General features: G+C 43.4%; 1 protein-coding gene across 7 annotated transcripts in view; it reads left to right on the top strand.

The window, feature by feature from the left end:
- The window catches only part of dst (dystonin), a gene marked incomplete at its 5' end in the record, with an annotated part of 146,716 nt that overhangs the window by 94,451 nt on the left and 37,907 nt on the right, over window positions 1-14,358 (top strand). For all 7 annotated transcript variants that reach the window (XM_080781613.1, XM_080781614.1, XM_080781619.1 and 4 more), the window contains 15 exons: window positions 413-601; window positions 1,322-1,678; window positions 1,952-2,128; window positions 3,155-3,278; window positions 3,968-4,176; window positions 4,385-4,702; window positions 4,802-4,968; window positions 5,124-5,280; window positions 5,869-5,995; window positions 6,234-6,284; window positions 6,708-6,943; window positions 7,512-7,641; window positions 8,051-8,250; window positions 8,582-9,065; window positions 9,548-11,016. In XM_080781613.1, the coding sequence (XP_080637739.1) occupies window positions 413-601; window positions 1,322-1,678; window positions 1,952-2,128; window positions 3,155-3,278; window positions 3,968-4,176; window positions 4,385-4,702; window positions 4,802-4,968; window positions 5,124-5,280; window positions 5,869-5,995; window positions 6,234-6,284; window positions 6,708-6,943; window positions 7,512-7,641; window positions 8,051-8,250; window positions 8,582-9,065; window positions 9,548-11,016 (4,395 nt within the window). The remainder of the gene's footprint in view (window positions 1-412; window positions 602-1,321; window positions 1,679-1,951; window positions 2,129-3,154; window positions 3,279-3,967; window positions 4,177-4,384; window positions 4,703-4,801; window positions 4,969-5,123; window positions 5,281-5,868; window positions 5,996-6,233; window positions 6,285-6,707; window positions 6,944-7,511; window positions 7,642-8,050; window positions 8,251-8,581; window positions 9,066-9,547; window positions 11,017-14,358) is intronic.

Raw genomic sequence — 14,358 nt, 5'->3', positions numbered from 1 at the left:
TAACTTTCACAGTGTAACGGGTCTTACAGTTCCAGGAGAGTAAGGGAACCCTCTTTGAGTAGTTTCAGAATGTCTTAGTTTGTTCGTTTCCAGGTATAGGGTTCATGATAAAACCTTCAAATTCTTATTAACAAAAGTAAATAATAATAATAATTATGTTGCTACATGTATAGTAACAACTAATGAGACACGGAGGTAGTATTGAAAGGTAACAACGTACAGGTTATAACAGGTCTAAACGGGTTAAAACTTTGTACAGTACATTTTGTTGAACATTCCAATGCTTTTAGTTTTCCTGTGACCAGAAACTTGACTTAAACCCTTTTTAGCTCTTTGGCGAGCATAGGTCATTTATGAAGCTCTTCCAGCTGGCGTGACCTGAAAGCCTCGTTGTCGTTAATTCTTCCTGCAGGCTCGTCATCAGGAGATCCTGTCTCAGCAGCAGGATCTCATCATGGCCACCCAGTCGGCTCAGGCTCTGTTGGACAAGCAGGCCCAGGTGCTGTCCCCGGAGGAGAAGGACAAGCTGCAGAAGGACATCCAGGAGCTCCGCGGGCGCTATGACGCCTCTCTGACACATGCCGAGCAGCAGATGAAGCAGGTGCACTACAACAGTGGTTCTCAAACCTTTTCATGTCAATGACCCCCAAATAGACACTTATTAGCCCGCATATACCCATTTGAAAAGATATGCCAGGGACCCCATAAGGTAAACTTTTTTCTGGCTCTAGCAGTGATTCTCAACCATTTTAATTTCAAGGACCCCCAGTTTAACATGCATTAGGCCTCGAACCCCCATTTACAGTAATGGCATTTTTTATGGCAATTTATATTGTAAAATCACTGTTAATTTAACTCTGAGAGTGTACAAATTAGCGGGTCCATTTGCTTCCATTTGTACACACTCAGAGTTACAAACCCATAAGGGTCCATTTGGTTCCTAACTATCTCTAATTTAGCTAGGGACCCTCCTGATGGAAACTCCTGGATTGAACTTAAGCCATGATGACTAAAACTATTCAATTTATCAACAATTTCGTCAAAAAAATTAAACTAGACTGAAATGTTAGCCAGGGAGAAGAGATCCAGTAGAACAAATTGTATGCTTGGTTGCGCTCTAGAAATAGCAGATCTACAAGCGATGCGTATTTTCAGCATGTAGCCAACTAAAATCTCATGATATTTAGTCGGCTAAAACTAGACACTAACACTAAAACACTAAAACATTTCAGATGACTAAAATATGACAAAAACTAACATTTTGTTCAAATGATTACGACTAGAACTAAATCACAACTTGCTGTCAAAATCACCACTGCAGGTGCAGAGTGTCCAGGAGGAGATGAAGAAGTTCCAGGGCGACTGCAAGGAGTTTGAGGTGTGGCTGGGCCAGGCCGAGGCGGAGATGCAGGAGATGGGGGCGCCGGCGGCCTGCCTCAACATCCTCAGCGACAAACTGGAGCGGCAGAGGAGTTTCTCAGAGGATGTGATCGCTCACAAAGGGGACCTCCGCTTCATCACCATATCGGGGCAGAAGGTTCTGGATGTGGCTAAAGTCTGCGGCGAAGCAGGTGCTGCTGACCGTGGTCAGCTGCAGATAGACACTGCTGGAGCATGTGCCTCTGTCAAAGATCAACTGGACTCTGCGGCTGGACGCTACAAGTCTCTGCATTCCCAGGTATGGATTCTAGAATAATTTAGACTGAGTCAAGTACATTACTTTTGCCACATGAGGGCAGTATTTATCCTTAAATGGTAACAGAAATAATTGTGATGAACTGCAATGTGTAAAATGTAAATTTCAGAGACCTTGACAGTCTTAACAAATAAAATGTATTTGTTTATTTAATATCTATATTTATGCTTTAGAGTTGGACCTGTTTTTGAATGAGTTTGTGTTTTAATATGTGCCTTTCTGAGCCATGTGTCATTAATATGAATGTGTGTGCAGTGCAACCAGCTTGGAAGCAACCTCAAAGATGTGGTCGACAAGTACAAGAAATACGACGAGTCATCCACCGGTCTTCTGAATTGGCTCAACGGCTCCGAGGAGGAGGCAAGGAGGCAGCAGTCAGAGGCCATCGCTGCTGACCCACAAACACTGCAGAAACAGTTGGAGGAAACCAAGGCATGTAACAAACACCACACAACCACAGTTGTAGTATTCAGCTAAACATATTGGTCAGCTATACATCATCATATCATTTACAAGAGATTACTTTGCCTAGGGGACCCGTTAGACAGGATCAAATGTTGAACTGTCTAGTAAAAATATGCATTGTGCTGATGACAATGTTGCTAAATTGAGTTTTATTTTAATGTTACAGGGTGTTATTCAAACTCATTTAAATGTTAAAGTCATTACAAAACAGACCTGCCTTACCATATACAGTGTTTCCACTCACTCTAAAAACTATTTATAGCTCTTTGTTCAAACTCCAAGCAACAGCTTAGCTCTGGCTACTTGTCACCTATGTTTAGTATACAGGCAAAAACACACTTCCTATGCCGTTAAAAATCCCTGTTTGCCAGAAATAAATTGTCTGCCTGGCATACTGTATGTGATTGCAAGTTTGGAGACAGAGTGAAAGAGTTTAAACACTAATTCATGCTTAGTTGCATGATGGTGTCACTCCCCCCAAATAACTGGCTAGCAACGCAATGCTGTTCCCCAACATTTCTTGTGGAGAAGCAGTGACTTACAACATGGATATGTGGAGATAAGAGACGCCAGAGAGGAAGACTGGTTACAAATCATCCCAGAGAGATGCCAGACTTTCTAAGCAAAAATATTCAAGAAGGTGTTAGTTGAGAGGAGTATCTGCTGAATGAATATTCAATACTGAGCCTATATGTACCTTTGTAATATGTGCCTGTTGCCTTACTGTAATTTTCCCTTTGTTCAATGTTCCTCCCAGATTGCATTATATTTATAATGCATCGTATTCAGTATGATCTATTTGCATAGACATAACCCAAGATATGAAAAGTAATAACTACATTGAATCCTTTGGAACATAGGTTCCTTTTTTCCATTTCCCAAACAGTAATGTGTTTTGGACTTCCAGTTTCCCCCACCAGTCAATATCATGACGTCTCCCAAGTGAGGAACGTTATTAATTCTCTGATATGTCCTTACTTAACCGATCCCCAGGCCCTGCAAGGTCAGACTACTGGACATCAGTCTGCTGTGGACACGCTACGCAAGACGGCCACATCTTTGATTGGATCTGAAGGAGACCTGCTGAGCAATCAGGATGAGATCCAGGAAACAGTAGGTGAGTAAGAGAGGTCGGAGTACCATCAGGTCAAAATTCATGTCAGATCCAGTGTCTAGGTGAGACATGAGTCACATGACCTTTGACACGATATAAATATCTCAATAGAAGAATAGGGAGACGATATACAATCACCCCAATTGTATAACTTATATTGCATACTCTACTGCTATACAGATAGGACACATTTACAGTTTATTTGTTATAAAGGTTTTATAGTGTCGCTTTAAGCCTGATTCGTATTTGGGTGCGCCCCGGTGTCGCATGACGGAAATAGCTATTATATATTTTCCAAGTATGCATTACAAGTAAAAATGGCAGCTTTCCTGAATCGGAAAACAAATTGCATCTGTAAAGAGAAACTTTAAAGATAATTGCTTTGACAAAGGGTTACAGCTGTCCACAGGACACTATAGTCTTATTGGACCACTTTTGGAATGTTTATGTAATGTAGCCTACTATGATTTCTTAATCATGGACTTCTTGGCCGGCACTCAAAAAAGCTTTCTGTGTACCAAAAACGTGATGTTAATCCTTTTCAAATCCATAGTCTTAGCAAAACAGCCATTACAAAGTAATTAATTCCCCTTGATTGAAACATTAATCTTTGCGTTTTGCCCAAATAGTGTTTAAACTATAATTCACGGTTGGTCTTTGAACATAACCTGATTGTTTTCCATGCACCATAGACGACATAGCGGAGCGCTACGACAACCTGTCCAAGTCTGTGAGCGATCGGAACGAGAAGCTGCAGATCACCCTGACGCGATCTCTGAGTGTTCAGGATGGCCTGGATGAAATGATGGGATGGATGGAGGGAGTGGAGAAGAGTGTGAAAGAGAGAGGGCAAATCCCCCTGGACTCGGCAGCCATAGGGGACATCCTCAGCAAAGAAGCAGTATGTATCCTGCTCCAGTTCAAGAATATGATATGATAATATACCATCAGATTACGACGTACAGTACCTGTACATTCTGCTTTTAGGCATATTTTCATATAATCAAGCTAAACTTATTCGTGGAACACATATACAGTATAGTTAAACAAAAAATCTCCTACAGTTGGGCTACTCAATAATTGATCGTACTTTTTCTTCTTTCTTGAAGGCAGTGGATCAGGACATTGCAAGTCGTCAGAGCAGCATATCGGCAATGAAAGCCAAGGTAAAGAAGTTTGTGGAGACCGCGGATCCGTCCACGGCCGCCCTGCTGCATTCCAACATGGAAGCGTTGTCCCAGCGGTTCTCTGACGCCTGTACCAAACACAAAGACAAGGTGAACCAGCTGGAGCAGCTGAAAGGAAAGGTGGAGCACTTTGAGAAGACCACAGAGAAGGTCCAGCAGTTTGTCCTGAAGCGCTCACAGGAATTGGATGAGACAGACGGACCTGGGAAAACATTCAACGAAGTCTCTCAGCGCATGCAGGTACGTCAGCTGATTGTACCATAGCTGTCTTCACGATCACAAATTTACGTTATTGTCCTTGGCTGGATCTTCATCACTGTTTTGATAACGTCATCATAGGATACTAAAGCTGAGATGGCTGAACATGCCAACGATGTGGAGATGCTGCAGAGGTTGTCCAAGGAGCTGTCCAACATGAGCCCTGATGGAAACAATACCCACATTCAGGCCAAGATGGATGACCTCTCCAAAACGTTCAATGCCTTCAAGGACACCGTGAGAGAGAAGTAAGCTTCCGTTGCATTACCAATTTTAGCTTTAGATTAATATCTAGTTACACTTTTAACGATGACTTTATCTTTTCATTGCATTTAAGTACCGATCTGAGTACTTTGATCTTTGCATACATTTATGATACATTTTTCTCCCCCTTCTACCAAAGGGAAGAGGAGGTGTCCTCCTGTCAAGACCAGCTGGGAGAGTTCAGGTCTGCGGCTGGAGTCCTCACCAAATGGCTGGAGGCAACCACAGAGAAAGTACCTGCGGTTGAGCCAAGCAGCAGTGAGCACAGTCTGTCCAAGGACCTGCAGAAAGTCACGGTGAGTCACGACTTTGAGGAAGTCAAAACATTGTTCTGGAGACGTTCCAGAACAATGTGTTTAGACTAATTGTCCTGTAAGTCAGCGCAGCGCCAGGGCACGAACCACTGGTGATATACTTAACGTCTGACACAACAGTTTGAAATGGTGGTTGTGTTTTGTAAAGTGTGAGTGTGCTGGATAGATCACTGCCCTGTCCTCCCTCATAGCCCTGCTGCTTTCTCTGCCAAGCGAGACAAATCTAAAAGAGCTTCTGCCTTTCTGGAAGTGGAACACTAAATTAATATATGATGACTTCCAGGAAGAGACACTACTTTGATTAGATAAAACTGAGATGTCACATAAAAGATAAAAAGGAATCCAGATAATTTACCATAAGTAAATAGGTCAACATCAAAGCCCAATATAATGTACATAAAAGGAGAACTTAGTTTAAAATGTTACAGCTTGCCTGTGTTTAAATTTACCAAAACCAAATTTACCATAGTTCACATTCATAAGTGATAGAAATACCAGTACGGTCGTCTTTCTAATCTATTATACTGTATGTATTTTCTTATGTTCTATTATTGATTACTCTTTGCACAGGGCTTGTTAGAGGAATGGACGTCCAAAGGACCTGCTGTCCAGGACCTCAGTTCTAAAGGGTCAGCTCTCTGCAGCCTCATGAGTGTTCTCACCTCCCCTGCCAAGACAAAGACGTCACACAAGTCAGGTACATTTAAAAACACACTTACTGTACTTCTATTCTTGAATCTTTCAAAGGAATGGGGGAGGAGTGGTGCCACCACCGTGTGTAGAGTGCAGTATATGGATATAGTGCATGACATTTGTGGGAATTTGTTATTACTGTATATTAGTAGAACCACTAACCAATACAGGTCGTACAGAGATCTTACATCAGGCAGTCTGCTTGTGCTTCTCTTAAGCCTCATCTTATTTCTTTGTATCAGCTATTACTAATGGTGATGGTCCTGGGAGCCATGCCTACCTAACCAATAAAGGTAATCACTGTACAGTATTATTGTAACACATAATAACACATTCTCTCTGGTCTTACAGTAACCACTTTCAACCTGGCATCGCTGTTCTTATATATTCTTTTCGTTAATATTAAATATATGAAATGCAAATAGCGAATCTACAGACTCACAACACGTCTATAACATTATATAGCGCATTGGAACACATTGTGATCTTGTGGATCACCTATTCGGTGGATAGGGCTTAAGTGGTTCAAGTCTGTGCCAGTCATTATTCTTCAACAACAGCAGCTTTCCTGAAATATTCGATGAAGCTGCAGTATTACTACTGTTTCTACTGTACTGCTAGCACAATCTTATTATCACGATGCTGCAGTTATATTGTACGAGGCAGAATGGCCTCCTAGGGACTTAAGTTGATGGCAACCTCTCTGGCGTCCGCAGAGCTGATGGTAATTCAGCAGAACATGTCGTTCGTCAAAGAGGGTTACAAGACCCTCGGAGATTTGCTGCAAAGTCAGAGCGCAGAGCTGAGTGGTCTTCTGGAGGAGGTGAGAGACACCCGAAGGGAGACAGAGTCCATGATGACGTGGCTGACGGACTTGAAAAAGACCACAGCGTCCAGGAAATGCTCCGCCACGGAGAAAGATTCGATGAAAACGCAGCTTGAGCAACAGCAGGTGCAGTACAGAACACTTGATTTACTGTAACTCATTATGACCTGAGGCCGATTCTACAAATGTATTCTAAATCGTTAGTTTTCTGAGAAACGTACGATCATTTTGTACCCCCCCCCCCCCCAGAAGCAAAGATTTGAGTTAAAAATCACACTTGTGTGAAGTGAGGGGAGCTCTTATCATCATACATCATTTAACATTCCGGCCACACTTTTCTATTCTCATTTTTTATCCTCACATTACGTGCTCAGCCATCAAAACATCGGGGTACACACAAACACACAAAGCTGGGCATAGGAGGGGCTAGTGCAAATGTCACAGCGTGACATAAAGTGTTGCGCTATGAGCTTGTATATCTGATATTTTTTAATAGCCAAAGCATAAAATAATGGACCCCACTTTGAGAACCAATGTTGCTATATAAAATCTAAAATGACACAGATGTTTTCCCGGTCTTAATTAAAAGTTAATGAACCTGTCCCTTTGTAGGCTGTGCACAAGGCACCACACTGAATTTGCCCAGTGATTGTGCTGTGTAAGAAAAAACTATATCCATGTGCGATTCTCTCAGGCCTTTGAAGATGAGATGAAGCAAAAGCGAGAAGATTTCCAGAAGCTGAGAGAGAAGCTCCTCCACTTGATGGAGAAGCACCCGAACGCCCCTGAGGCAGAGCAATGGAAGCAGATGCTGGCGCAGATGGGTAAGCACCAAGGGTTTGTCCCGAGGTGGTCAAGAGATACTGACATTACAACTGTGAGTTTGATTCACATCTGTAATTGTTTTCAGAAATTGTAAAAATAAAACAAATAATTATAATAATTATAATAATAATAAAATTGCTAAACAGAAACTTTGTATATGGACTGATATAGAGCTGGCTGCATTTTACTCAGAAAAACAAGAAAGTCTCATGAATGTGTCAGGATGTCTCAAAATCTAACCCCTCCTGCACAAATAATAAACTCGCCACATCCACAGCCATTTTCCCCGGTCCCAATTAGTGGGAGGTTATTAAGAAAAAGATGGCGCTGTGGATCTAGGGGTGCTTTAGCCTGTTGTGCTGACTAATCCATGCTGGCTGGTGTGATTGTCCTGCCCTTGTCCTGCAGATGCTGCTTGGGCTGACGTCAGCAGCTCAGTGGAGGAGAGGAAGCTTCACCTGGAGCGCTCCAACAGGAACCTGGACCTGTTCCAAACCACAGAGCCACAGCTTCGCCAGTGGCTCTCAGAGAAAGAGTTGATGATGAGTGTCCTTGGACCACTGTCTATGGACCCCAACATGCTGAAGATGCAGAAACAGCAGGTCCAGGTAACGACAACACATTTTTTTATTTTATTTAACCTTCAGTTAGGTGTTCTATTGTAAAGAAAAAAAGCACACTAGAAGGTATGTGACACTGACTGCATCTTTTTCCTCTTCGCTTGAGATGGCTGTATTGCGTGCGCGTTTAGTCCCTGATTTAAATAAACAAATACATTTAATTATAATGAAGAGCTGTCATTTGAAATGTAGTGGTAATAAATAGCATGCACGCGCAGATTAGACACACCAACGGACCGACATGCGGAAACGGTCGGACACTTTCACACTTTCACACTACAGTATCAAAGCTCACATTGACCCATTCCTTCCCTTTCAGATCCTCCAGAATGAATTCACGAGCCGTAAGCCTCAATATAAACAGTTTGAAGAAGCCGCCTCTACGATCTTAAGCTCCTCGCAGGAGGAGCAGGACCTGTCCGGCAGGGAGTCTGTGAGGGCACAGCTGACCGCTGTCACCCAGAAGTGGCAAGGCCTGACGGGGCAGCTGGACCAACGCGCTAGCCTCATCGACCAGGCCGGGGAGAAGACTGCAGCGTTCCTGGAGCTCCTGAGAACTCTCGCTCAGACCTCTGCTCAGCTGGAGATGCAGCTCAACAGCCAGCCGGACACCGTGAAGAAGCAGCTGGAGCACGTTCAGAACGTCTCAGCTCAGCTGAGAGAGGAGAGGAAGACGCTGAAGCAGGCCGAAGCCCTCTGTGTGGAGCTCACAGCGATGGTGACAGAGGACTACCTCAAAGCAGACCTGTCCAGGCAGCTGGAGACTGTTAGCAAGCCTCTCAAACAGCTGGAGGACAAAACAGGTTTAGTTTTATTTTGTCTTATGTCACCATAGGTTGCATTGTCCACAAATAAGAAATCCACAAATAAATACATAAATATATATAAATAAATATAGTATAGTATAGTATAGTATAGTATAGTATAGTATAGTATAGTATAGTATAGTATAGTATAGTATAGTATAGTATAGTATAGTGTAGTATAGTATATATTTCCCACTTTACATTTGCCTTCCCAGGACTTTAAAACACCCTAAGCACAAACCCAGCTGTTCGAATTTGACTGCAAAACTATTTTTTGATAAATGAACCCAGTGGCTCTGTTTTATTTGGACGTTAATTTAATTATATTGTCTGTGAAAAGTGATCTGATCTCATGAAACGTATTATTATAGGCTAATTATAACATAAAGATTAAATAAGATGGTTAGTACTATTACAGATAATTTCTACCGCATTATTACAGTATTACTAAAGTTAACTGTTGCATTTCTTTTCTGTAGCAAAGCGAATCCAGCAGCTGAACTCGACCTTCGCCAGTTCCCAGCAATTCCACCAAACCTCCAAAGACTTCCAGGCCTGGCTTGACGAGACGATCCAGGAGCAGTCTAAACCCCATCCCATCTCCAGCAAAGTGGACAACCTGCGCCACAGCCTGAAGGATCACAACGCTCTCCAGTCGACCCTTGCTGAACACGAAGAACCTTACAATGCCGTCGTCGGCAAGGGGGAGATGCTCCTGCAGAACACAGATGGCGCTGAGAAGCTGGCGCTGCAGGGGCAGCTCTCTACCCTCGGCTCCAACTGGGAGGAGGTCAAGAAGAACTCGGCAGATAGGGCTGACAAGCTCCAGGTGGCTCTGCAGAGAGGTCTGAAGTACCAGGAGCATGCTGAGAAGCTCAACTCTTGGATCCAGGAGTGTGAGGCTGGCGAGGGTTGTGTGAAGCTCAGCGTTGATCCTGTGGCTGTGGAGACCTCCATCTCTCAGGTGAAAGCCCTCCAAAATGACGTGGACAAGCACAGAGGGGCGATGGAACAACTCAACACAGTTGCAGATAGTGTTCTCGAGGTGGCCAATGCAGACACTGATTTTATAAAAGAAGAAAAGGTTTGCATTGGCAGAAGGGTGGACGGTGTATCGGAGAGGCTGCTGACTAAGCGGGAGTCACTAGAGAAAATCTCACAGAGACTTAAGGAATTTAATGACACTCATAAGGAAGCAAAGTGTCAACTTCAGGGAGCTAGGAAGCAAGTGGATGCCTATGAATCCTTAGGAGTTCAGGCCTACAGCAATAGGAACTTAACCAACATGAAAGCCCAACAGAAAAGTTTGGAGGGAGTGCAGACCCAGGTTGAACACCTGAAGAACCTGGCAAAGGACCTAGTGGTGGATGTCCCAGACGCTGATGGAGTAACAGACCTCCTACTGCAAACGGACAGCCTTGAGCAAGACTACAGTGCCGTCAACCAGAAGGTAGAGAACACTTGCTCAACCTTGGAAGGTAAGCTGCAGGGCATTGGCCAGTTCCAGAACAACATCCGTGAGATGTTCACCCAGTTCACTGACTTAGATGATGAGCTGGACAACATGGCGCCGGTGGGCCGCGACTTAGACACCCTGAGGAGACAGCAGGACAGCATTCAGAGCTTTGTAGTGAAACTGCGAGATCTGATGTGCAACGCGGTCAACGCCGGTGACAGTTGTAAGAAGATGCTGGAGACGGAGGGATCCCCAGACCTGCTGGGTCTGAAGAGAGACGTCGACTCTCTCAGTAAGCAATGTGGCAAGCTGTCAGACAGAGCCAAGAGCAGAGAGGAACAGGTGAATAGCACTCTCGCCCATCTAGACGAGTTATACTCTAAACTCCAGCAGTGCACAGACAGACTGAAAAGAGCTGTTGACAAGGAGGAGTCCCAAGGGCTGGTCGGCATGGAGACGGAGGTCATCAATCAACAGCTGGAAGCCTTCAAGGTATTTCAACACTTCATATACCCCCCCATATCTATACTGTATATTACAAAGGCATATCTACCAATAGGTAATATACAGTGCACAGTAATTCAATGAATTGACTGTAACATACAATGTTTGTGGATTGACTGCACGGTTCACGTTATACTGGTACAAGTTTTGCCATTGTCCTCTCGGCGGATCGGTTTCTCTTGCCACACCAGTGAACCTGATGACATAACTGTGCCAGAGGGATTATAATACTCACATACTGTGTCCTGTTACCGTCAAGTAACTACTGGCATGAGTGAGTAATAGGCAGCTGGCAGTCGTGGGTGGTGTTGGCCCTCGTGGCCCTAAAATTATGCCCATGTTAATGTAAACTGTTTTAAAATGATTTACGTTTAAAAATAAACGTATAGACGATACACCAGTCTTATTTCATGATGATCTAGCATTGTGCTGAAACTACTCCCTGTTAGTCTGTTTTGCATAAGCCCTTGTGGTGGCAGAAATTGAGAGCAGGTCATTAACTCGACGGCTACACTGGGCTACGTATGAACCAATCCTCGGGGGGGATTGCTGGTTTAGGGCATCTGGTACTAACAAAGAAAACTGTGACTCGTGTGCGGGTCGGGGTGGGTGAGGGGAGGGGCCATGGGAGCCAGGTGGTAAACAGCAGGATGTCACTTGTGTCAGTGGTCCGAGGTAATGAAACTGGCTCTGAATCCTTCTTTCCTCCCAAGACCAAGTGCTTTAACACTGAACATGGCCTAGCTTTATACTTAACCCTGAGGTTAGCTGCATGGCCCACTACTAATCTGGTTCCGTCTGACACCGCACCAGTTAACCCAATGCGAACCCGGACCAGTTGCCGATTACATGACATGAATATATTACTTTCCCAGGTCTAAGTGGCTGGGTTTTAATACTAGAACGGCAAAAGCCTGTGGCTAATATGATGTGTGGTGTGTGTTGCATATACACAGACCGACAGTGTAGCAATGTTTTATATCAGTATTTAGTCTAGCTGTTAATTCAACGGTGTCCCTACTAGATCCATTTCTCATACAGCAGAGTAGTCGAGAGGGTCTGTTTAGACGTTTTCCCACTTAAATTACCATTAGTGTCTAATACTGTGCTTGGTTTTACTGTTGTTATTGTTATACTATAGTGTTCTTGATGCTGGTTGGAGGATGAGACTTAATGCTAAGATGACACTTTCTTAACATCCACAGTATTCTTGTAGCAGATGCACTGAAAACACAGGGTTTCATAGGAGTTAAAATAGGAATAATAGCTGGCCTTTCATTTCAAAGGAGCTTTTGATCTATTGTATTGTATGGATGTCTTTGACCTCATCCAAATTCTAATGTTGACAAACCTCAAATTCACATACTATCTTATAGAGAGAAGGTCCATTCTTCTATTGAATTTCATTGTGCAATAAATAATCACAGAATAATATTTCTGAAAACTGTGACAGCTTTAGTTGGTATCCGAGGGGGATAAAGAAAAGATAGCCATTACTATGACTTACATGGATGTAAAATATTCTAAAAGCATGTCAATTCCTTCAGAGGATTAACCTATATTTAGACATACAGTATACTGAATTACTGAAATGATTCTTTCATAGGCTTGCAAAATGACACTCATCCATTTCAAAGATGAATGGATTTATTTATTTATTTTTAAGTGATCCCTCCTCCCATGTCATTCCGGGGGTGAGGGGGGTACATTTAGTATTGTATAGACTAGAGTACATCTCAACACCCAATTTATCCGCAGGCTCTAAAATATCACACAAGCGTTTTATATTCAATTTTATGCTGCGTGGAGTTTGTGTCTAATTAAAAGTCTTTTGAGCCGTGGCCATCAAAGAACTGATTGATTCAAGTTGTTGCTGAGCAACGTGTGTCATGGTGGCTGTTCATACCCTTTCTTTGTCCCAGTATCATCAGTCTGGGTGGTTACTGGTTAGGGCATGCACAGCATCAGCTGCTAGGGGAAAATCACCCATTGTTCTTATTCATGCTAACTCTGTGCTACGGATCCGGAGAATGACTATCTCCAGAAGCAAAAGCACATTATTGGAACGTTTTATCTGTTATGCTGGAGCACGGAGCAGTCTGTTTTATTTTTAGGTCGAAAACTTCAAATGGTGTTTGAAAGACCTTGCTGTGTGTGTGTGTGAACCAGGCAGGCACTTGGTCTTGGTACTTTGCGTTACTTGGCTCCTGTGGCAGTTGTAAAAGAAATAAACAGAGAAAGGCAGCACAGGGATCTGTCCACGCTCGCGTGCCGTTACCATTTTAGGTCAAGATTTGAAAGAGACGCCCCTCACTTCATGATTCTTTTTTTTTTACCCCGTTGTTTTTCAACTTAGAGTTATGGAACGTTCACCAGAGAAGATCTGGTGTTTGTACCTTCATGTCTACGTTGAAGTGGAGCACATAGTGAACAACAACATCATGCACTATAGGGGAAAGGGGGGGAGGGGTTATTGGGTGGGAGGTGGGCAGAGAGGAGCATGTCTATTCTTTTCCTCCTCAGACATTACATCATTGTCTCTCTCTGTCATTCTACAAGGAATTTCTCGCCTGGTGAATCATAGCTGGTTCCCCTCAGTGAAACTGACCAAGGGGGAAAAAAGTGCTATTGAGGGGACCACATGGGGTTGCTGACTCACTGCTACAGAGCGTTGACATGGTGTCATCAATGTGAAACCTGAAGGCCCTATTTGCCACAAGATCAGTATGGGAAGACATTGGTGTCTGTCTTATGATTTAGAGCAGTGGCCTTTTTGAGTGGTGCAACCACTGGCGCTGTTGTGCCAGAAACAGAGAGAGAGAGAGAGATAGTGCTGCACTGTTGCCTGCTAATATGAGAGAGAGAGAGAGAGAGAGAGAGAGAAAGAGAGAGGGGGGGGGCAGGGGGAGAGGGGAGATGGGAGTTGCACCACTCAGTTCACACGGGTGTGATTTTTTATTTCTGTTTGAGACCATGGACCAGCATTTGATACAATGTGGACCCTTATGAGTCCATTTTGCTCCATTTGTACACTTTCAGAGTTTACAAACTTATTAAAGGAATAGTTCACCCAAAAAAAGTACTTCTTTTCTATCAATTACGCACTCCATGATTTTTCCGGTTGGAGACTCAAAGGAAAATACAGGTTAGGAATGTGCCAAAAGAAACCTAAAAAAGCTTCATGGATTGTGTAATTGATAGACTAAGTAATGTTTTGGAGTGAACTACTTCTTTAAGTTCCATTTGGACCCCCGGTGGTCCCCGGACATGGCGTTGAGAACCAGTGAATTAGAGTGCACAACATGCACTACATAACGGTCATCCAAGCAA

Source organism: Protomyctophum bolini (genome assembly GCF_963924005.1).
Source record: "Protomyctophum bolini genome assembly, chromosome: 14".
Lineage (NCBI taxonomy): Eukaryota > Metazoa > Chordata > Actinopteri > Myctophiformes > Myctophidae > Protomyctophum > Protomyctophum bolini.
The sequence above is the reverse complement of the archived record's forward strand: the minus strand, read 5'-3'. Positions and strand labels throughout refer to the sequence as shown.